This window comes from Oncorhynchus masou, chromosome 20 (assembly GCF_036934945.1).
Source record: "Oncorhynchus masou masou isolate Uvic2021 chromosome 20, UVic_Omas_1.1, whole genome shotgun sequence".
In the NCBI taxonomy this organism is placed as follows: Eukaryota; Metazoa; Chordata; class Actinopteri; order Salmoniformes; family Salmonidae; genus Oncorhynchus; species Oncorhynchus masou.
Window position 1 is genome coordinate 30621030 of NC_088231.1, and position 23298 is coordinate 30644327.

Sequence of the window (23298 nt, forward strand, 5' to 3'; positions counted from 1 at the left end):
CCGGAGGAAATGACGGACAGTGTTGTCCGACGGACCAGCAGCATCCGCCGGAGTTGTCAATACAGAACACGTGTTTTCAACCGGTGATCAAACTTCGCACATACAACTAAAACATGGTAAAATTACACTTATTATTTAACATCCTTAACATGTATCTAGATTTGTAGAAATAGATTTAGCTAAACCTAGATGTATATAATGTTATAGCGCTCTTACAACCTAGTGAATGTATACTGCAAAAAAATAGTAACGCAAAATGCAACAATTTCAACGATTTATGAGTTAGTTAATTTAAGGAAACCAGTCAATTGAAATAAATAAATTAGGCACTAATCTATGGATCTCACGTGGCTTTCACAAGCACCAAGTCTCGGACTTGCCTAGTTCAATAAAAAACAGGTCCTAAGGCTTCTTAACAGCTTCTACCCCCCACTATTTGCATTGAATACTCATTTTTTTACGCTGTTGTTCCTCACTGTTTATTACGTAGTCACTTTACCCCTACCTACATATTACCTCGACTAACCTATACCCACGCAGATAGACTCCGTATTGTTATTTTTTTTTACTTTAGTTTATTTATTAAATATTTTCGTCACTCTTATTTTACTTAAGCTTTTAAGTAAGTATTTCACATGACTGAGCAGGAGCGCCCAGCCAATCAGAATGAGTTTTCCCCACAAAGGGCTTTATTACAGACAGAAATACTCCTCCGTTTCATCGGGTGGCTGGTCTCAGACAATCCCACAGGTGAAGAACCCGGATGTGGAGGTCCTGGGCTGGCGTGGTTACACGTGGTCTGGAGTAGTTACACGTGGTCTGTGGTTGTGATGCCGGTTGGATGTACTGCCAAATTCTCTAACATGACGTTGGAGGCGGCTTATGGTAGAGAAATGAACATTAAATTCTCAGGCAACACCCCTGGAGGAAATTTCAGCATGTTAATTACACACTCCCTCAACTTCAGACATCTGTGGTGTTGTATGACAAAACTTCATATTTTAGAGTGACCTTTTATTGTCCCCAGCACAAGGTGCACCTGTGTAATGATTGTGCCGTTTAATAAGCTTCTTGATATGCCACAACTATCAGCTGGATGGATTATCTTGGCAAAGGAGAGAGACTCACTAACTGGGAAATACGCTTTCTTGCATATGGACATTTCTAGGATCTTTTATTTCAGTCAATGGAACATGGTACCAACACTTTACATGTTGCGTTTATATTTTAGTTCAGTATAGAATAATGCAAGACAGTGTTCTAACAGTCGTGTGTGTGTGTGTGTGTGCAGCCGAAGGCGGGGAAAGGTAAACCAACGCAGAAGGAGAAGGTGTGTCATCCCTATAGCAGGAAAGCTGCTTACCTGGCCAGCCAGGAGATACGTCTGGGAAAGAAGGAGAGGTAAGGAGGGAGGGAGATGGTTTGTGTTTTCAACAGCGAGAATCCTGTATATTGTTATATATTTATAAAGTTAAGTGTGTCTCTCTGCCCCCAGACAAAAGAGTGAGAAGGCCACTCGTCTCAACAGCATTGGTGAGTCTGACAGTCTGTTACTACTATTACTGTGTTACTTTACGATTGTTACTGAACCGTCTCAGCCACTGCCTGTCACCAAGGGAGTAACCCAAGGCTCGATCCTAGACCCCACACTCTTCTCAGGTTGCATCTTCAACATAGCTCAAGCAGTAGGAAGCGCTCTCATCCAATTATATGCATTTTTTTTCACCTTTATTTAACTAGGCAAGTCAGTTCAGAACAAATTCTTATTTACAATGACGACCAAAAGGCAAAAGGCCTCCTGCGGGGATGGGGGCTCTCCATGATTGAGTCTTTGAATGAAGAGATTGAGATAAAACTGTCCGGTTTGAGTGTTTTTTGCAGCTCGTTCCAGTCGCTAGCTGCAGGAAACTGAAAAGAGGAGCGACCCAGGGATGTGTGTGCTTTGGGGACCTTTAACAGAATGTGACTGGCAGAACGGGTGTTGTGTGGAGGATGAGGGCTGCAGTAGATATCTCAGATAGGGGGGAGTGAACAGGTGTTGTGTGGAGGATGAGGGCTGCAGTAGATATCTCAGATAGAGGGGAGTGAACAGGTGTTGTGTGGAGGATGAGGGCTGCAGTAGGTATCTCAGATAGAGGGGAGTGAACAGGTGTTGTGTGGAGGATGAGGGCTGCAGTAGATATCTCAGATAGGGGGGAGTGAACAGGTGTTGTGTGGAGGATGAGGGCTGCAGTAGATATCTCAGATAGGGAGGAGTGAGGCCTCAGAGGGTTTAATAAATAAGTATCAACCAGTGGGTCTTGCGACAGGTATGCAGAGATGACCAGTTTACAGAGGAGTATAGAGTGCAGTGATGTGTCCTATAAGGAGCATTGGTGGCAAATCTGATGGCCGAATGGTAAAGAACATCTAGCCGCTCAGGGGCACCCTGACCGGCCGATCTATAAATTACGTATCCGTAATCTAGCATCGGTAGGATGGTCGTCTGAATCAGGGTTAGTTTGGCAGCTGAGGTGAAAGTGGAGCGATTACGATGGAGGAAACCAAGTCTAGATTTAACTTTAGCCTGCAGCTTTGATATGTGCTGAGAGAAGGACAGTGTACCGTCGAGCCGTACTCCCAAGTACTTGTATGAGGTGACTATCTCAAGCTCTGAACTCTCAGAGGTAGTAATCGCACTTGTGGGGAGAGGGGCATTCTTACCAAACCACATGACCGTTGTTTTGGAGGTGTTCAGAACAAGGTTAAGGGCAGAGAAAGCTTGTTGAACACAAAGTTTTGTTGTAGAGCGTTTAACACAAAATCTCTTAATTCAAAGACTCAATCATGGACACTCTTACTGACAATTGTGGCTGCTTTGCGTGATGTATTGTTGTCTCTACCTTCTTCCTTTTGTGCTGTTGTCTGTGTTTGTATCGTGTTTTGTGCTGCTACCATGTTGTCATGTTGTGCTGCTACCATGTTGTTGTCATGTTGTGTTGCTATCTTGTTGTTGTCATGTTGTGTTGCTACCATGTTGTTGTCATGTTGTGTTGTTACCATGTTGTCATGTTGTTCTGCTACCATGTTGTTGTGTTGCTATCATGTTGTCATATTGTGTTGTTGTCATGTGTTGCTACCATGTTGTCATGTTGTGTTTCTACCATGTTGCTGTGTTGCTATCATGTTGCTGTTGTGTTGCTACCATGTTGTCATGTTGTGTTGCTACATGTTGTGTTGTTACCATGTTGTTGCCATGTTGTGTTGCTACCATGTTGTGTTGCTACCTTGTTGTCATGTTGTTGCTACCATGTTGTGTTGCTACCATGTTGTTGTCATGTTGTGCTGCTACCATGTTGTTGTCATGTTGTGTTGCGACCATGTTGTTGTCATGTTGTGTTTCTACCATGTTGTTGTGTTGCTGCATGTTGTGTTGCTACATGTTGTGTTGTTACCATGTTGTTGTCATGTTGTGCTGCTACCATGTTGTTGTTGTGTTGCTGTCATGTTGTGTTGTTACCATGTTGTTGTTGTGTTGCTACCATATTGTCATGTTGTGCTGCTACCATGTTGTGTTGCTACATGTTGTTGTTACCATGTTGTTGTCATGTGTTGCTACCATGTTGTTGTCATGTTGTGTTGTTACCATGTTGTGTTGTCATGTTGTGCTGCTACCATGTTGTTGTGTTGTGTTGCTACCATGTTGTTGTGTTACTGTCATGTTGTGTTTCTACCATGTTGTTGTGTTGCTATCATGTTGTGATGCTGCCATGTTGTGTTGCTACATGTTGTGTTGCTACCATGTTGTGTTGCTACCATGTTGTGTTGCTACATGCTGTTGTCATGTTGTGTTGCTACCATGTTGTTGTCATATCACAGTAGTTAGTATATTCAGATAGCTAGGTGGACAACCACATATCACAATAGTTAGTATATTCAGATAGCTAGGTGGGACAACCACATATCACAATAGTTAGTATATTCAGATAGCTAGGTGGACAACCACATATCACAATAGTTAGTATATTCAGATAGCTAGGTGAGACAACCACATATCACAGTAGTTAGTATATTCAGATAGCTAGGTGGACAACCACATATCACAGTAGTTAGTATATTCAGATAGCTAGGTGGACAACCACATATCACAATAGTTAGTATATTCAGATAGCTAGGTGGGACAACCACATATCACAATAGTTAGTATATTCAGATAGCTAGGTGGACAACCACATATCACAATAGTTAGTATATTCAGATAGCTAGGTGAGACAACCACATATCACAGTAGTTAGTATATTCAGATAGCTAGGTGGACAACCACATATCACAGTAGTTAGTATATTCAGATAGCTAGGTGGACAACCACATATCACAGTAGTTAGTATATTCAGATAGCTAGGTGGGACAACCACATCACAGTAGTTAGTATATTCAGATAGCTAGGTGAGACAACCACATATCACAGTAGTTAGTATATTCAGATAGCTAGGTGAGACAACCACATCACAGTAGTTAGTATATTCAGATAGCTAGGTGAGACAACCACATCACAGTAGTTAGTATATTCAGATAGCTAGGTGAGACAACCACATATCACAGTAGTTAGTATATTCAGATAGCTAGGTGAGACAACCACATCACAGTAGTTAGTATATTCAGATAGCTAGGTGAGACAACCACATATCACAGTAGTTAGTATATTCAGATAGCTAGGTGAGACAACCACATCACAGTAGTTAGTATATTCAGATAGCTAGGTGAGACAACCACATCACAGTAGTTAGTATATTCAGATAGCTAGGTGAGACAACCACATATCACAGTAGTTAGTATATTCAGATAGCTAGGTGAGACAACCACATATCACAGTAGTTAGTATATTCAGATAGCTAGGTGGGACAACCACATATCACAGTATATTCAGTGTGTGTTGATGAGTACAACGGTAGGGTGTACCCCCTCTTACCTTCTATTGTCTGTGTGTGTAGGTGATAAGCTGCAGTGGTTTCAGAGCCAGCTGGACTCTGAGAAGACAGAGTTCACCAAACAGGACGCCTGTCACATCATAGAGAGGTCAGTACCCGTGTCTATATTCACCAAACAGGACGCCTGTCACAGAGAGAGGTCAGTACCCGTGTCTATATTCACCAAACAGGACGCCTGTCACAGAGAGAGGTCAGTACCCGTGTCTATATTCACCAAACAGGACGCCTGTCACATAGAGAGGTCAGTACCCGTGTCTATATTCACCAAACAGGACGCCTGTCACATCATAGAGAGGTCAGTACCCGTGTCTATATTCACCAAACAGGACGCCTGTCACATCATAGAGAGGTCAGTACCCGTGTCTATATTCACCAAACAGGACGCCTGTCACAGAGAGAGGTCAGTACCCGTGTCTATATTCACCAAACAGGACGCCTGTCACATCATAGAGAGGTCAGTACCCGTGTCTATATTCACCAAACAGGACGCCTGTCACAGAGAGAGGTCAGTACCCGTGTCTATATTCACCAAACAGGACGCCTGTCACATAGAGAGGTCAGTACCCGTGTCTATATTCACCAAACAGGACGCCTGTCACAGAGAGAGGTCAGTACCCGTGTCTATATTCACCAAACAGGACGCCTGTCACAGAGAGAGGTCAGTACCCGTGTCTATATTCACCAAACAGGACGCCTGTCACATCACAGAGAGGTCAGTACCCGTGTCTATATTCACCAAACAGGACGCCTGTCACATCATAGAGAGGTCAGTACCCGTGTCTATATACACCAAACAGGACGCCTGTCACAGAGAGAGTCAGTACCCGTGTCTATATTCACCAAACAGGACGCCTGTCACATAGAGAGGTCAGTACCCGTGTCTATATTCACCAAACAGGACGCCTGTCACATAGAGAGGTCAGTACCCGTGTCTATATTCACCAAACAGGACGCCTGTCACATCATAGAGAGGTCAGTACCCGTGTCTATATTCACCAAACAGGACGCCTGTCACATCATAGAGAGGTCAGTACCCGTGTCTATATTCACCAAACAGGACGCCTGTCACATCATAGAGAGGTCAGTACCCGTGTCTATATTCACCAAACAGGACGCCTGTCACATAGAGAGGTCAGTACCCGTGTCTATATTCACCAAACAGGACGCCTGTCACATCATAGAGAGGTCAGTACCCGTGTCTATATTCACCAAACAGGACGCCTGTCACAGAGAGAGGTCAGTACCCGTGTCTATATTCACCAAACAGGACGCCTGTCACATCATAGAGAGGTCAGTACCCGTGTCTATATTCACCAAACAGGACGCCTGTCACAGAGAGAGGTCAGTACCCGTGTCTATATTCACCAAACAGGACGCCTGTCACATCATAGAGAGGTCAGTACCCGTGTCTATATTCACCAAACAGGACGCCTGTCACATAGAGAGGTCAGTACCCGTGTCTATATTCACCAAACAGGACGCCTGTCACATAGAGAGGTCAGTACCCGTGTCTATATTCACCAAACAGGACGCCTGTCACATCATAGAGAGGTCAGTACCCGTGTCTATATTCACCAAACAGGACGCCTGTCACATAGAGAGGTCAGTACCCGTGTCTATATTCACCAAACAGGACGCCTGTCACAGAGAGAGGTCAGTACCCGTGTCTATATTCACCAAACAGGACGCCTGTCACAGAGAGAGGTCAGTACCCGTGTCTATATTCACCAAACAGGACGCCTGTCACAGAGAGAGGTCAGTACCCGTGTCTATATTCACCAAACAGGACGCCTGTCACATAGAGAGGTCAGTACCCGTGTCTATATTCACCAAACAGGACGCCTGTCACATAGAGAGGTCAGTACCCGTGTCTATATTCACCAAACAGGACGCCTGTCACAGAGAGAGGTCAGTACCCGTGTCTATATTCACCAAACAGGACGCCTGTCACATCATAGAGAGGTCAGTACCCGTGTCTATATTCACCAAACAGGACGCCTGTCACATCATAGAGAGGTCAGTACCCGTGTCTATATTCACCAAACAGGACGCCTGTCACAGAGAGGTCAGTACCCGTGTCTATATTCACCAAACAGGACGCCTGTCACATCATAGAGAGGTCAGTACCCGTGTCTATATTCACCAAACAGGACGCCTGTCACATCAGAGAGAGGTCAGTACCCGTGTCTATATTCACCAAACAGGACGCCTGTCACAGAGAGAGGTCAGTACCCGTGTCTATATTCACCAAACAGGACGCCTGTCACATCATAGAGAGGTCAGTACCCGTGTCTATATTCACCAAACAGGACGCCTGTCACATATAGAGGTCAGTACCCGTGTCTATATTCACCAAACAGGACGCCTGTCACAGAGAGAGGTCAGTACCCGTGTCTATATTCACCAAACAGGACGCCTGTCACAGAGAGGTCAGTACCCGTGTCTATATTCACCAAACAGGACGCCTGTCACATAGAGAGGTCAGTACCCGTGTCTATATTCACCAAACAGGACGCCTGTCACATCATAGAGAGGTCAGTACCCGTGTCTATATTCACCAAACAGGACGCCTGTCACATAGAGAGGTCAGTACCCGTGTCTATATTCACCAAACAGGACGCCTGTCACATCATAGAGAGGTCAGTACCCGTGTCTATATTCACCAAACAGGACGCCTGTCACAGAGAGAGGTCAGTACCCGTGTCTATATTCACCAAACAGGACGCCTGTCACATCATAGAGAGGTCAGTACCCGTGTCTATATTCACCAAACAGGACGCCTGTCACATAGAGAGGTCAGTACCCGTGTCTATATTCACCAAACAGGACGCCTGTCACATAGAGAGGTCAGTACCCGTGTCTATATTCACCAAACAGGACGCCTGTCACATCATAGAGAGGTCAGTACCCGTGTCTATATTCACCAAACAGGACGCCTGTCACAGAGAGAGGTCAGTACCCGTGTCTATATTCACCAAACAGGACGCCTGTCACATAGAGAGGTCAGTACCCGTGTCTATATTCACCAAACAGGACGCCTGTCACATCATAGAGAGGTCAGTACCCGTGTCTATATTCACCAAACAGGACGCCTGTCACATCATAGAGAGGTCAGTACCCGTGTCTATATTCACCAAACAGGACGCCTGTCACAGAGAGAGGTCAGTACCCGTGTCTATATTCACCAAACAGGACGCCTGTCACATAGAGAGGTCAGTACCCGTGTCTATATTCACCAAACGACGCCTGTCACAGAGAGAGGTCAGTACCCGTGTCTATATTCACCAAACAGGACGCCTGTCACAGAGAGAGGTCAGTACCCGTGTCTATATTCACCAAACAGGACGCCTGTCACAGAGAGAGGTCAGTACCCGTGTCTATATTCACCAAACAGGACGCCTGTCACAGAGAGAGGTCAGTACCCGTGTCTATATTCACCAAACAGGACGCCTGTCACATCATAGAGAGGTCAGTACCCGTGTCTATATTCACCAAACAGGACGCCTGTCACATAGAGAGGTCAGTACCCGTGTCTATATTCACCAAACAGGACGCCTGTCACAGAGAGAGGTCAGTACCCGTGTCTATATTCACCAAACAGGACGCCTGTCACATCATAGAGAGGTCAGTACCCGTGTCTATATTCACCAAACAGGACGCCTGTCACAGAGAGAGGTCAGTACCCGTGTCTATATTCACCAAACAGGACGCCTGTCACAGAGAGAGGTCAGTACCCGTGTCTATATTCACCAAACAGGACGCCTGTCACATCATAGAGAGGTCAGTACCCGTGTCTATATTCACCAAACAGGACGCCTGTCACATAGAGAGGTCAGTACCCGTGTCTATATTCACCAAACAGGACGCCTGTCACAGAGAGAGGTCAGTACCCGTGTCTATATTCACCAAACAGGACGCCTGTCCCATAGAGAGGTCAGTACCCGTGTCTATATTCACCAAACAGGACGCCTGTCACATCATAGAGAGGTCAGTACCCGTGTCTATATTCACCAAACAGGACGCCTGTCACATAGAGAGGTCAGTACCCGTGTCTATATTCACCAAACAGGACGCCTGTCACAGAGAGAGGTCAGTACCCGTGTCTATATTCACCAAACAGGACGCCTGTCACAGAGAGAGTCAGTACCCGTGTCTATATTCACCAAACAGGACGCCTGTCACATCATAGAGAGGTCAGTACCCGTGTCTATATTCACCAAACAGGACGCCTGTCACAGAGAGAGGTCAGTACCCGTGTCTATATTCACCAAACAGGACGCCTGTCACATCATAGAGAGGTCAGTACCCGTGTCTATATTCACCAAACAGGACGCCTGTCACAGAGAGAGGTCAGTACCCGTGTCTATATTCACCAAACAGGACGCCTGTCACATAGAGAGGTCAGTACCCGTGTCTATATTCACCAAACAGGACGCCTGTCACAGAGAGAGGTCAGTACCCGTGTCTATATTCACCAAACAGGACGCCTGTCACATCATAGAGAGGTCAGTACCCGTGTCTATATTCACCAAACAGGACGCCTGTCACAGAGAGAGGTCAGTACCCGTGTCTATATTCACCAAACAGGACGCCTGTCACAGAGAGAGGTCAGTACCCGTGTCTATATTCACCAAACAGGACGCCTGTCACATCATAGAGAGGTCAGTACCCGTGTCTATATTCACCAAACAGGACGCCTGTCACATAGAGAGGTCAGTACCCGTGTCTATATTCACCAAACAGGACGCCTGTCACAGAGAGGTCAGTACCCGTGTCTATATTCACCAAACAGGACGCCTGTCCCATAGAGAGGTCAGTACCCGTGTCTATATTCACCAAACAGGACGCCTGTCACATCATAGAGAGGTCAGTACCCGTGTCTATATTCACCAAACAGGACGCCTGTCACATAGAGAGGTCAGTACCCGTGTCTATATTCACCAAACAGGACGCCTGTCACAGAGAGAGGTCAGTACCCGTGTCTATATTCACCAAACAGGACGCCTGTCACAGAGAGAGGTCAGTACCCGTGTCTATATTCACCAAACAGGACGCCTGTCACATCATAGAGAGGTCAGTACCCGTGTCTATATTCACCAAACAGGACGCCTGTCACAGAGAGAGGTCAGTACCCGTGTCTATATTCACCAAACAGGACGCCTGTCACATAGAGAGGTCAGTACCCGTGTCTATATTCACCAAACAGGACGCCTGTCACAACATAGAGAGGTCAGTACCCGTGTCTATATTCACCAAACAGGACGCCTGTCACATCATAGAGAGGTCAGTACCCGTGTCTATATTCACCAAACAGGACGCCTGTCACAGAGAGAGGTCAGTACCCGTGTCTATATTCACCAAACAGGACGCCTGTCACAGAGAGGTCAGTACCCGTGTCTATATTCACCAAACAGGACGCCTGTCACATCATAGAGAGGTCAGTACCCGTGTCTATATTCACCAAACAGGACGCCTGTCACAGAGAGAGTCAGTACCCGTGTCTATATTCACCAAACAGGACGCCTGTCACATCATAGAGAGGTCAGTACCCGTGTCTATATTCACCAAACAGGACGCCTGTCACAGAGAGAGGTCAGTACCCGTGTCTATATTCACCAAACAGGACACCTGTCACATCATAGAGAGGTCAGTACCCGTGTCTATATTCACCAAACAGGACGCCTGTCACAGAGAGAGGTCAGTACCCGTGTCTATATTCACCAAACAGGACGCCTGTCACATCATAGAGAGGTCAGTACCCGTGTCTATATTCACCAAACAGGACGCCTGTCACAGAGAGAGGTCAGTACCCGTGTCTATATTCACCAAACAGGACGCCTGTCACAGAGAGAGTCAGTACCCGTGTCTATATTCACCAAACAGGACGCCTGTCACATCATAGAGAGGTCAGTACCCGTGTCTATATTCACCAAACAGGACGCCTGTCACAGAGAGAGGTCAGTACCCGTGTCTATATTCACCAAACAGGACGCCTGTCACAGAGAGAGGTCAGTACCCGTGTCTATATTCACCAAACAGGACGCCTGTCACAGAGAGAGGTCAGTACCCGTGTCTATATTCACCAAACAGGACGCCTGTCACATCATAGAGAGGTCAGTACCCGTGTCTATATTCACCAAACAGGACGCCTGTCACATCATAGAGAGGTCAGTACCCGTGTCTATATTCACCAAACAGGACGCCTGTCACAGAGAGAGGTCAGTACCCGTGTCTATATTCACCAAACAGGACGCCTGTCACATCATAGAGGTCAGTACCCGTGTCTATATTCACCAAACAGGACGCCTGTCACAGAGAGAGGTCAGTACCCGTGTCTATATTCACCAAACAGGACGCCTGTCACATCATAGAGAGGTCAGTACCCGTGTCTATATTCACCAAACAGGACGCCTGTCACAGAGAGAGTCAGTACCCGTGTCTATATTCACCAAACAGGACGCCTATCACATAGAGAGGTCAGTACCCGTGTCTATATTCACCAAACAGGACGCCTGTCACAGAGAGAGGTCAGTACCCGTGTCTATATTCACCAAACAGGACGCCTGTCACATCATAGAGAGGTCAGTACCCGTGTCTATATTCACCAAACAGGACGCCTGTCACATCATAGAGAGGTCAGTACCCGTGTCTATATTCACCAAACAGGACGCCTGTCACATAGAGAGGTCAGTACCCGTGTCTATATTCACCAAACAGGACGCCTGTCACAGAGAGGTCAGTACCCGTGTCTATATTCACCAAACAGGACGCCTGTCACATCATAGAGAGGTCAGTACCCGTGTCTATATTCACCAAACAGGACGCCTGTCACAGAGAGAGGTCAGTACCCGTGTCTATATTCACCAAAATGGACGCCTGTCACAGAGAGAGGTCAGTACCCGTGTCTATATTCACCAAACAGGACGCCTGTCACATCATAGAGAGGTCAGTACCCGTGTCTATATTCACCAAACAGGACGCCTGTCACAGAGAGAGGTCAGTACCCGTGTCTATATTCACCAAACAGGACGCCTGTCACATCATAGAGAGGTCAGTACCCGTGTCTATATTCACCAAACAGGACGCCTGTCACATCATAGAGAGGTCAGTACCCGTGTCTATATTCACCAAACAGGACGCCTGTCACAGAGAGAGGTCAGTACCCGTGTCTATATTCACCAAACAGGACGCCTGTCACATCATAGAGAGGTCAGTACCCGTGTCTATATTCACCAAACAGGACGCCTGTCACATCATAGAGAGGTCAGTACCCGTGTCTATATTCACCAAACAGGACGCCTGTCACATAGAGAGGTCAGTACCCGTGTCTATATTCACCAAACAGGACGCCTGTCACAGAGAGAGGTCAGTACCCGTGTCTATATTCACCAAACAGGACGCCTGTCACATCATAGAGAGGTCAGTACCCGTGTCTATATTCACCAAACAGGACGCCTGTCACATCATAGAGGTCAGTACCCGTGTCTATATTCACCAAACAGGACGCCTGTCACATCATAGAGAGGTCAGTACCCGTGTCTATATTCACCAAACAGGACGCCTGTCACATCATAGAGGTCAGTACCCGTGTCTATATTCACCAAACAGGACGCCTGTCACAGAGAGAGGTCAGTACCCGTGTCTATATTCACCAAACAGGACGCCTATCACATAGAGAGGTCAGTACCCGTGTCTATATTCACCAAACAGGACGCCTGTCACAGAGAGAGGTCAGTACCCGTGTCTATATTCACCAAACAGGACGCCTGTCACAGAGAGGTCAGTACCCGTGTCTATATTCACCAAACAGGACGCCTGTCACAGAGAGAGGTCAGTACCCGTGTCTATATTCACCAAACAGGACGCCTGTCACAGAGAGGTCAGTACCCGTGTCTATATTCACCAAACAGGACGCCTGTCACATCATAGAGAGGTCAGTACCCGTGTCTATATTCACCAAACAGGACGCCTGTCACAGAGAGAGGTCAGTACCCGTGTCTATATTCACCAAACAGGACGCCTGTCACAGAGAGAGGTCAGTACCCGTGTCTATATTCACCAAACAGGACGCCTGTCACATCATAGAGAGGTCAGTACCCGTGTCTATATTCACCAAACAGGACGCCTGTCACAGAGAGAGGTCAGTACCCGTGTCTATATTCACCAAACAGGACGCCTGTCACAGAGAGGTCAGTACCCGTGTCTATATTCACCAAACAGGACGCCTGTCACATCATAGAGAGGTCAGTACCCGTGTCTATATTCACCAAACAGGACGCCTGTCACATCATAGAGAGGTCAGTACCCGTGTCTATATTCACCAAACAGGACGCCTGTCACATAGAGAGGTCAGTACCCGTGTCTATATTCACCAAACAGGACGCCTGTCACAGAGAGAGGTCAGTACCCGTGTCTATATTCACCAAACAGGACGCCTGTCACATCATAGAGAGGTCAGTACCCGTGTCTATATTCACCAAACAGGACGCCTGTCACAGAGAGAGGTCAGTACCCGTGTCTATATTCACCAAACAGGACGCCTGTCACATCATAGAGAGGTCAGTACCCGTGTCTATATTCACCAAACAGGACGCCTGTCACAGAGAGAGGTCAGTACCCGTGTCTATATTCACCAAACAGGACGCCTGTCACAGAGAGAGGTCAGTACCCGTGTCTATATTCACCAAACAGGACGCCTGTCACAGAGAGGTCAGTACCCGTGTCTATATTCACCAAACAGGACGCCTGTCACAGAGAGAGGTCAGTACCCGTGTCTATATTCACCAAACAGGACGCCTGTCACATAGAGAGGTCAGTACCCGTGTCTATATTCACCAAACAGGACGCCTGTCACATAGAGAGGTCAGTACCCGTGTCTATATTCACCAAACAGGACGCCTGTCACATCATAGAGAGGTCAGTACCCGTGTCTATATTCACCAAACAGGACGCCTGTCACATAGAGAGGTCAGTACCCGTGTCTATATTCACCAAACAGGACGCCTGTCACATCATAGAGAGGTCAGTACCCGTGTCTATATTCACCAAACAGGACGCCTGTCACATCATAGAGAGGTCAGTACCCGTGTCTATATTCACCAAACAGGACGCCTGTCACATCATAGAGAGGTCAGTACCCGTGTCTATATTCACCAAACAGGACACCTGTCACATCATAGAGAGGTCAGTACCCGTGTCTATATTCACCAAACAGGACGCCTGTCACAGAGAGAGGTCAGTACCCGTGTCTATATTCACCAAACAGGACGCCTGTCACAGAGAGAGGTCAGTACCCGTGTCTATATTCACCAAACAGGACGCCTGTCACAGAGAGAGGTCAGTACCCGTGTCTATATTCACCAAACAGGACGCCTGTCACAGAGAGAGGTCAGTACCCGTGTCTATATTCACCAAACAGGACGCCTGTCACATCATAGAGAGGTCAGTACCCGTGTCTATATTCACCAAACAGGACGCCTGTCACAGAGAGGTCAGTACCCGTGTCTATATTCACCAAACAGGACGCCTGTCACATCATAGAGAGGTCAGTACCCGTGTCTATATTCACCAAACAGGACGCCTGTCACATCATAGAGAGGTCAGTACCCGTGTCTATATTCACCAAACAGGACGCCTGTCACAGAGAGAGGTCAGTACCCGTGTCTATATTCACCAAACAGGACGCCTGTCACATCATAGAGAGGTCAGTACCCGTGTCTATATTCACCAAACAGGACGCCTGTCACAGAGAGAGGTCAGTACCCGTGTCTATATTCACCAAACAGGACGCCTGTCACAGAGAGAGGTCAGTACCCGTGTCTATATTCACCAAACAGGACACCTGTCACATCATAGAGAGGTCAGTACCCGTGTCTATATTCACCAAACAGGACGCCTGTCACAGAGAGAGGTCAGTACCCGTGTCTATATTCACCAAACAGGACGCCTGTCACAGAGAGAGGTCAGTACCCGTGTCTATATTCACCAAACAGGACGCCTGTCACATCATAGAGAGGTCAGTACCCGTGTCTATATTCACCAAACAGGACGCCTGTCACAGAGAGAGGTCAGTACCCGTGTCTATATTCACCAAACAGGACGCCTGTCACATCATAGAGAGGTCAGTACCCGTGTCTATATTCACCAAACAGGACGCCTGTCACAGAGAGAGTCAGTACCCGTGTCTATATTCACCAAACAGGACGCCTGTCACAGAGAGAGGTCAGTACCCGTGTCTATATTCACCAAACAGGACGCCTGTCACAGAGAGAGGTCAGTACCCGTGTCTATATTCACCAAACAGGACGCCTGTCACAGAGAGAGGTCAGTACCCGTGTCTATATTCACCAAACAGGACGCCTGTCACATCATAGAGAGGTCAGTACCCGTGTCTATATTCACCAAACAGGACGCCTGTCACAGAGAGAGGTCAGTACCCGTGTCTATATTCACCAAACAGGACGCCTGTCACAGAGAGAGGTCAGTACCCGTGTCTATATTCACCAAACAGGACGCCTGTCACATCATAGAGAGGTCAGTACCCGTGTCTATATTCACCAAACAGGACGCCTGTCACAGAGAGAGGTCAGTACCCGTGTCTATATTCACCAAACAGGACGCCTGTCACAGAGAGAGGTCAGTACCCGTGTCTATATTCACCAAACAGGACGCCTGTCACATCATAGAGAGGTCAGTACCCGTGTCTATATTCACCAAACAGGACGCCTGTCACATCAGAGAGAGGTCAGTACCCGTGTCTATATTCACCAAACAGGACGCCTGTCACAGAGAGGTCAGTACCCGTGTCTATATTCACCAAACAGGACGCCTGTCACAGAGAGAGGTCAGTACCCGTGTCTATATTCACCAAACAGGACGCCTGTCACATCATAGAGAGGTCAGTACCCGTGTCTATATTCACCAAACAGGACGCCTGTCACATAGAGAGGTCAGTACCCGTGTCTATATTCACCAAACAGGACGCCTGTCACATAGAGAGGTCAGTACCCGTGTCTATATTCACCAAACAGGACGCCTGTCACAGAGAGAGGTCAGTACCCGTGTCTATATTCACCAAACAGGACGCCTGTCACATCATAGAGAGGTCAGTACCCGTGTCTATATTCACCAAACAGGACGCCTGTCACAGAGAGAGGTCAGTACCCGTGTCTATATTCACCAAACAGGACGCCTGTCACAGAGAGGTCAGTACCCGTGTCTATATTCACCAAACAGGACGCCTGTCACAGAGAGAGGTCAGTACCCGTGTCTATATTCACCAAACAGGACGCCTGTCACATCATAGAGAGGTCAGTCCCCGTGTCTATATTCACCAAACAGGACGCCTGTCACAGAGAGAGGTCAGTACCCGTGTCTATATTCACCAAACAGGACGCCTGTCACAGAGAGAGGTCAGTACCCGTGTCTATATTCACCAAACAGGACGCCTGTCACATAGAGAGGTCAGTACCCGTGTCTATATTCACCAAACAGGACGCCTGTCACATCATAGAGAGGTCAGTACCCGTGTCTATATTCACCAAACAGGACGCCTGTCACAGAGAGAGGTCAGTACCCGTGTCTATATTCACCAAACAGGACGCCTGTCACAGAGAGAGGTCAGTACCCGTGTCTATATTCACCAAACAGGACGCCTGTCACATAGAGAGGTCAGTACCCGTGTCTATATTCACCAAACAGGACGCCTGTCACAGAGAGAGGTCAGTACCCGTGTCTATATTCACTGCTCTGTTTCAGCTGTAGTGGGACTAGGGTTACTGCTCTGTTTCAGCTGTAGTGGGACTAGGGTTACTGCTCTGTTTCAGCTGTAGTGGGACTAGGGCAAAGCAGTTAGCTAGGTTACTGCTCTGTTTTAGCTGTCGTGGGACTAGGGTTACTGCTCTGTTTCAGCTGTAGTGGGACTAGGGCAAAGCAGTTAGCTAGGTTACTGCTCTGTTTCAGCTGTCGTGGGACTAGGGTTACTGCTCTGTTTCAGCTGTCGTGGGACGAGGGTTACTGCTCTGTTTCAGCTGTCGTGGGACTAGGGCAAAGCAGTTAGCTAGGTTACTGCTCTGTTTCAGCTGTAGTGGTACTAGGGTTACTGCTCTGTTTCAGCTGTCGTGGGACTAGGGTTAGCTAGGGTTACTGCTCTGTTTCAGCTGTCGTGGGACTAGGGTTACTGCTCTGTTTCAGCTGTCGTGGGACTAGGGTTACTGCTCTGTTTCAGCTGTCGTGGGACTAGGGTTACTGCTCTGTTTCAGCTGTCGTGGGCAGCCTAGCTGCTTGGAGAAGGAGGTGTTTCCTGTACCCTTGAGGGACATACAGACAGGGACTTTTGAAATGTTTGGACATTTTTTTTGTACATGTTTTTGGTGGATTCAAATAAAGTGTTTAAAATGTGTGTGTGTGTTTATGTGTGTGTAGGTACCTGCAGAGGTTTGATGGGGAGTTGGACCAGATTGAACTCGTGAACGGGATCAAAGGTCGTCAGGGTCGTCTCCATGGCAGCAGGGAGACCGTCATCAAACAGACTGTAGAGAGAGAGACCGCTCTGTACCATGGCAACGGCTTCGGTCAGTCTCACATACACACACACGGTGATACACACACACACACAGAACCCTGACAGTGTGTTCCTCTTCTCTCCTCAGAGATTCCAGACATCATCAACTCTAAACATCTCAAGACCTTCAGGTGAGACGACCAATTACAACCCAACTCTGGCTAGAGCAGGAATCTGATTGGTTTGTACCAGTAGAGCTGTGATCTGATTGGTTGTTGTCAGTAGAGCTGTGATGATTCATGAAAAACAGCTCTATTCGTTACATTTACCTATGAAACATTCTCTCACCTGATTTGTTGATTCTGTTGTGGTTCGTTCCTTGTTCCTTGTCAATCATTGGCTCATTGGTGAAATTAGCGTTCAGACAATATCTTTAAAAAACCTTTATTCATGCAATTGCAGACAGAAGTTGACAACGGGAATATAGCACGCATGTTTCCAGAGTAATTTCTGCAAAATAGAAAAAGGGTTCGAGTTGTTTTATTATTCCTGCAGTCATATATCTTAGTGATGTCACTGCCTATGTCATTACCTTCTACTCATGAGACCATGCCCCCGCAGCTTATACAAACAGTCGTTTCAGTGTTTCAGGCTCAGCAGGAAATGTCCCCAAGTTGATTTACAGTGGAGTGTCTGACTAGTCTCTCATCTCTTACACTGCAGAGTTCTGTCTCACAGTCACACGTCTCTCAGACTGTTTTCTTTATAAGAGGCAGAGACTAGAAATAAACTGTGGAACAATATTAAACCTTTTATCATGAATATATATATTGTTAATCTGTAGTCCAGGACCCTATAAATGTAGTGGGGGAGGGGTTTTATAGCCCCTCCCCTTCTATTAATACAACATAATCAATTATTATAATACATCAATCGTTTGGTACAGCCCCTATCATGACCCCTAGGTGAACCCGACAGTTCCATGGTTCTGAGCTGGATGATTCCGTGGTTTTGATCTGTGATTGGATGATTCTGTGGTTTTGATCTGTGATTGGATGATTCCATTGTTCTGAGCTGTGATTGGATGATTCCGTGGTTTTGATCTGTGATTGGTTGGTTTCAGGGAGTGGAGCGGCGATCTAAAGAAGCTTCCCAACATCAAGATGAGGAAGTTCTCTTCCCGAGGGACGGACAGAACAGGAGGAGGAGAGGAGGAGGAGGGGACCGCCGGAGGAGAGGAGGAGACCGCTGCAGGAGAGGAGGAGGAGACCGCCGGAGGAGGGGAGGAGGAGACCGCTGGAGGAGAGGAGGAGGCCTTAATGAAGGACTCAGATTCAGACGCCCAGGAAGATGCCCCATAATGCTTTGCATGTTAGAACTCTGGGGATGTCAGCCATCCTACCTGACTGGGGTGAAGACAACCTGTGTGTGTGTGTGTGTGTGTGTGTGTGTGTGTGTGTGTGTGTGTGTGTCCCAATACAGACATCTAATAAACCTAAATACAGACCGATACTGTTGTTCTGTTTCATTGAAGAGACTCTTTAAACAAAGAAATTAGTGTGTCCGTTGCTGTGTTCAAGGCAACTTGGAACTAGGAAACTCTGAAATGTTCAACCTGGAAACCCTTTATAGAAAGATGAGATCAGAGGATCAATAGGAAGCTCTACGCAAAATAAAAGTAAGCATATCTTTACTTGGAGGTTCTGAGTTGTCTTGAACATGGCGAGTTTGTGTCCAGTCAGTAACTTCACTAAACGTCAAAGTGACAGACAGACAGCTCTTCAGATAGACTTCTAGACGTCATAGTGACAGACAGACAGACAGCTCTTCAGATAGACTTCTAGACGTCATAGTGACAGACAGACAGACAGCTCTTCAGATAGACTTCTAGACGTCATAGTGACAGACAGACAGACAGCTCTTCAGATAGACTTCTAGACGTCATAGTGACAGACAGACAGCTCTTCAGATAGACGTCATAGTGCCAGACAGATAGACTTCTAGAAGTCATAGTGACAGACAGACAGACAGCTCTTCAGATAGACGTCATAGTGACAGACAGACAGACAGCTCTTCAGATAGACTTCTAGACGTCATAGTGACAGACAGATAGACTTCTAGACGTCATAGTGACAGACAGACAGACAGCTCTTCAGATAGACTTCTAGACGTCATAGTGACAGACAGATAGACTTCTAGAAGTCATAGTGACAGACAGACAGACAGCTCTTCAGATAGACGTCATAGTGACAGACAGACAGACAGCTCTTCAGATAGACTTCTAGACGTCATAGTGACAGACAGACAGACAGCTCTTCAGATAGACGTCATAGTGACAGACAGACAGAAAGACAGCTCTTCAGATAGACGTCATAGTGACAGACAGAAAGACAGCTCTTCAGATAGACGTCATAGTGACAGACAGAAAGACAGCTCTTCAGATAGACTTCTAGACGTCATAGTGACAGACAGACAGACAGCTCTTCAGATAGACGTCATAGTGCCAGGCAGACAGATAGACTTCTAGAAGTCATAGTGACAGACAGACAGCTCTTCAGATAGACGTCATAGTGACAGACAGACAGACAGCTCTTCAGATAGACGTCATAGTGCCAGGCAGACAGATAGACTTCTAGAAGTCATAGTGACAGACCGGGACCTTTAATACCACATTTCACCAGTATTTCTATTCAGAGTTCTATCCTGTCCTGCAGAGAGTAAATACTAACATAAACAAATATGCTCTATGACTCTAACCTTCCTCCTGGAGAGCTGCAAGGTGTGCAGGGTTTTTTCCTTGAACACTTGGTTCTACGCATCAGCTACTCCTCAGGCTGTTTATATTGAATACTGAGAGAGTATAACAGACACTCTGATTGGCTTATCTACAGCTGCTTCTATAACAGACGCTCTGATTGGCTAATCAACAGCTGCTTCTATAACAGACGCTCTGATTGGCTAATCTACAGCTGCTTCTATAACAGACGCTCTGATTGGCTTATCTACAGCTGCTTCTATAACAGACACTCTGATTGGCTAATCTACAGCTGCTTCTATAACAGACGCTCTGATTGGCTAATCTACAGCTGCTTCTATAACAGACGCTCTGATTGGCTAATCTACAGCTGCTTCTATAACAGACGCTCTGATTGGCTAATCTACAGCTGCTTCTATAACAGACGCTCTGATTGGCTAATCTACAGCTGCTTCTATAACAGACGCTCTGATTGGCTAATCTACAGCTGCTTCTATAACAGACGCTCTGATTGGCTAATCTACAGCTGCTTCTATAACAGACGCTCTGATTGGCTAATCTACAGCTGCTTCTATAACAGACGCTCTGATTGGCTAATCTACAGCTGCTTCTATAACAGACGCTCTGATTGGCTAATCTACAGCTGCTTCTATAACAGACGCTCTGATTGGCTAATCTACAGCTGCTTCTATAACAGACGCTCTGATTGGCTATGTCACATTATGACTCTTTGGTGTGCTGGGCTCTGATAGGCTATAGGGAGGGTCATTACCAAGAGCTGTGTGTGTCAGACGGGGTTTTCCTCAGAGAGGTCGGAGTCCATCTGAATAACCTCGGGGGCGGGGCCTATCGGGACTTCCACGGCCTCAGGGTGATTCCCATTGGCCAGCGCGGCGTTGGTGGGCGGCGGCTTCTCGGGGCAGTTCTGCACAGTGATGATGCGATTGAAGGCTTTGAGTCGTCTCCATAGCAACCAGTACACTTTACACTGGACGTACATGAACACCAGTCCGCCTGACATGCCTATTGCCACGATGACCAGCTTCATCCAGAACGGCCACTCCAACACACCTAGAGAGAGAGAGAGGTGTAGAGGTAGAGAGAGAGGTGTAGAGAGAGAGCGAGAGAGGTAGAGAGAGAGGTGTAGAGGTAGAGAGAGAGAGGGGTGTAAAGGTAGAGAGCGAGAGAGAGAGAGAGAGAGGTGTAAAGGTAGAGAGAGAGGTGTGTAAAGGTAGAGAGAGAGAGGTGTAAAGGTATAGAGAGAGAGGGGTGTACAGGTAGAGAGAGAGATCGAGAGGGGTGTAAAGGTAGAGAGAGAGAGAGGGGTGTATAGGTAGAGAGAGGGGTGTATAGGTAGAGAGAGAGAGGTGTAAAGGTAGAGAGAGAGCGAGAGGGGTGTAAAGGTAGAGAGCGAGAGGGGTGTAAAGGTGTAGAGAGAGAGAGAGAGAGAGGGGTGTCAAGGTAGAGAGAGAGAGAGAGGGGTGTAAAGGTAGAGAGAGAGGTGTAAAGGTAGAGAGAGAGAGAGAGAGCGAGAGGGGTGTAAAGGTAGAGAGAGAGAGAGGGGTGTAAAGGTAGAGAGAGAGAGAGAGAGTGTATAGGTAGAGAGAGAGAGAGAGCGAGAGGGGTGTAAAGGTAGAGAGCGAGTGAGGGGTGTAAAGGTAGAGCGAGAGAGGGGTGTAAAGGTAGAGAGAGAGAGAGCGAGAGGGGTGTACAGGTAGAGAGAGAGAGGGGTGTAAAGGTAGAGAGAGAGAGAGAGAGAGGTGTAAAGGTAGAGAGAGAGGGGTGTACAGGTAGAGAGAGAGAGAGTGGTGTAAAGGTAGAGAGAGAGGGGTGTACAGGTAGAGAGAGAAAGAGAGAGAGAGAGTGGTGTATAGGTAGAGAGAGAGAGAGAGAGAGAGAGAGAGCAAGAGGGGTGCAAAGGTAGAGAGCGAGAGAGGGGTGTAAAGGTAGAGAGAGAGGGGTGTACAGGTAGAGAGAGAGAGAGAGAGTGGTGTAAAGGTAGAGAGAGAGAGAGAGCGAGCGAGAGGGGTGTAAAGGTAGAGAGAGAGAGAGGGGTGTAAAGGTAGAGAGAGAGCGAGAGGGGTGTAAAGGTAGAGAGAGAGAGGGGGGGGTGTAAAGGTAGAGAGAGAGAGGGGGGGTGTAAAGGTAGAGAGAGAGGGGGTGTAAAGGTAGAGAGAGAGGGGTGTAAAGGTAGAGAGAGAGGGGTGTAAAGGTTGAGAGAGAGGGGTGTAAAGGTAGAGAAAGAGGGGTGTAAAGGTAGAGAAAGAGAGGTGTAAAGGTAGAGAGAGGAGAGAGAGAGAGAGAGAGAGAGAGAGCGAGAGGGGTGTAAAGGTAGAGAGAGAGCGAGAGGGGTGTAAAGGTAGAGAGAGAGAGGGGTGTAAAGGTAGAGAGAGAGAGAGAGAGGTGTAAAGGTAGAGAGAGAGAGAGAGAGGTGTAAAGGTAGAGAGAGAGAGAGTGAGAGAGGTAGAGGGAGAGGTGTAGAGGGAGCGAGAGGTGTAGAGGTAGAGAGAGGTAGAGAGAGAGAGGTGTAGAGGTAGAGAGGTGTAGAGGTAGAGAGAGAGAGGTGTAGAGGTAGAGAGAGAGAGGTGTAGAGGTAGAGAGAGAGAGAGAGAGAGAGAGAGAGAGAGAGAGAGAGAGGGGTGTAAAGGTAGAGAGAGAGAGAGAGAGGTGTAGAGAGAGAGAGAGAGGGGTGTAAAGGTAGAGAGAGAGAGGGGTGTAAAGGTAGAGAGAGCGAGAGCGAGAGGGGTGTAGAGGTAGAAAGAGAGAGAGGTGTGGAGAGAGAGGTGAAGAGGTGTAGAGGTAGAGAGAGAGATGTGTAGAGGTAGAGAGGTGTAGAGGTAGAGAGAGAGAGAGAGAGAGGGTGTAGAGGTAGAGAGAGAGGGTGTAGAGGTAGAGAGAGAGGTGTAGAGGTAGAGAGAGAGAGAGGGTGTAGAGGTAGAGAGAGAGGTGTAGAGGTAGAAAGAGAGAGAGGTGTGGAGAGAGAGAGGTGAAGAGGTTTAGAGGTAGAGAGAGAGAGGTGTAGAGGTAGAGAGGTGTAGAGGTAGAGAGAGAGGGTGTAGAGGTAGAGAGAGAGG

At 47.3% G+C, this 23298-nt stretch overlaps 2 protein-coding genes across 2 annotated transcripts in view; one reads left to right on the top strand and one right to left on the bottom strand.

The window, feature by feature from the left end:
* Positions 1–8: 8 nt before the first annotated feature.
* LOC135507244 (translation machinery-associated protein 16-like) lies at positions 9–18979 on the top strand. Its single transcript, XM_064926840.1, has 7 exons — positions 9–116; positions 1292–1401; positions 1496–1533; positions 4971–5055; positions 17391–17539; positions 17618–17660; positions 18593–18979. The coding sequence occupies exons 1-7, from the start codon at positions 114–116 to the stop codon at positions 18828–18830; spliced, it is 666 nt and encodes a 221-aa protein (XP_064782912.1). The 5' UTR covers positions 9–113; the 3' UTR covers positions 18831–18979.
* Positions 18980–21011: 2032 nt separating this feature from the next.
* Positions 21012–23298, bottom strand: part of LOC135506632 (E3 ubiquitin-protein ligase MARCHF7-like) — a 57067-nt gene continuing 54780 nt past the window's right edge. Inside the window, exon 8 of the mRNA XM_064925951.1 lies at positions 21012–21295. Coding sequence (XP_064782023.1) covers positions 21012–21295 — 284 coding nt within the window. The remainder of the gene's footprint in view (positions 21296–23298) is intronic.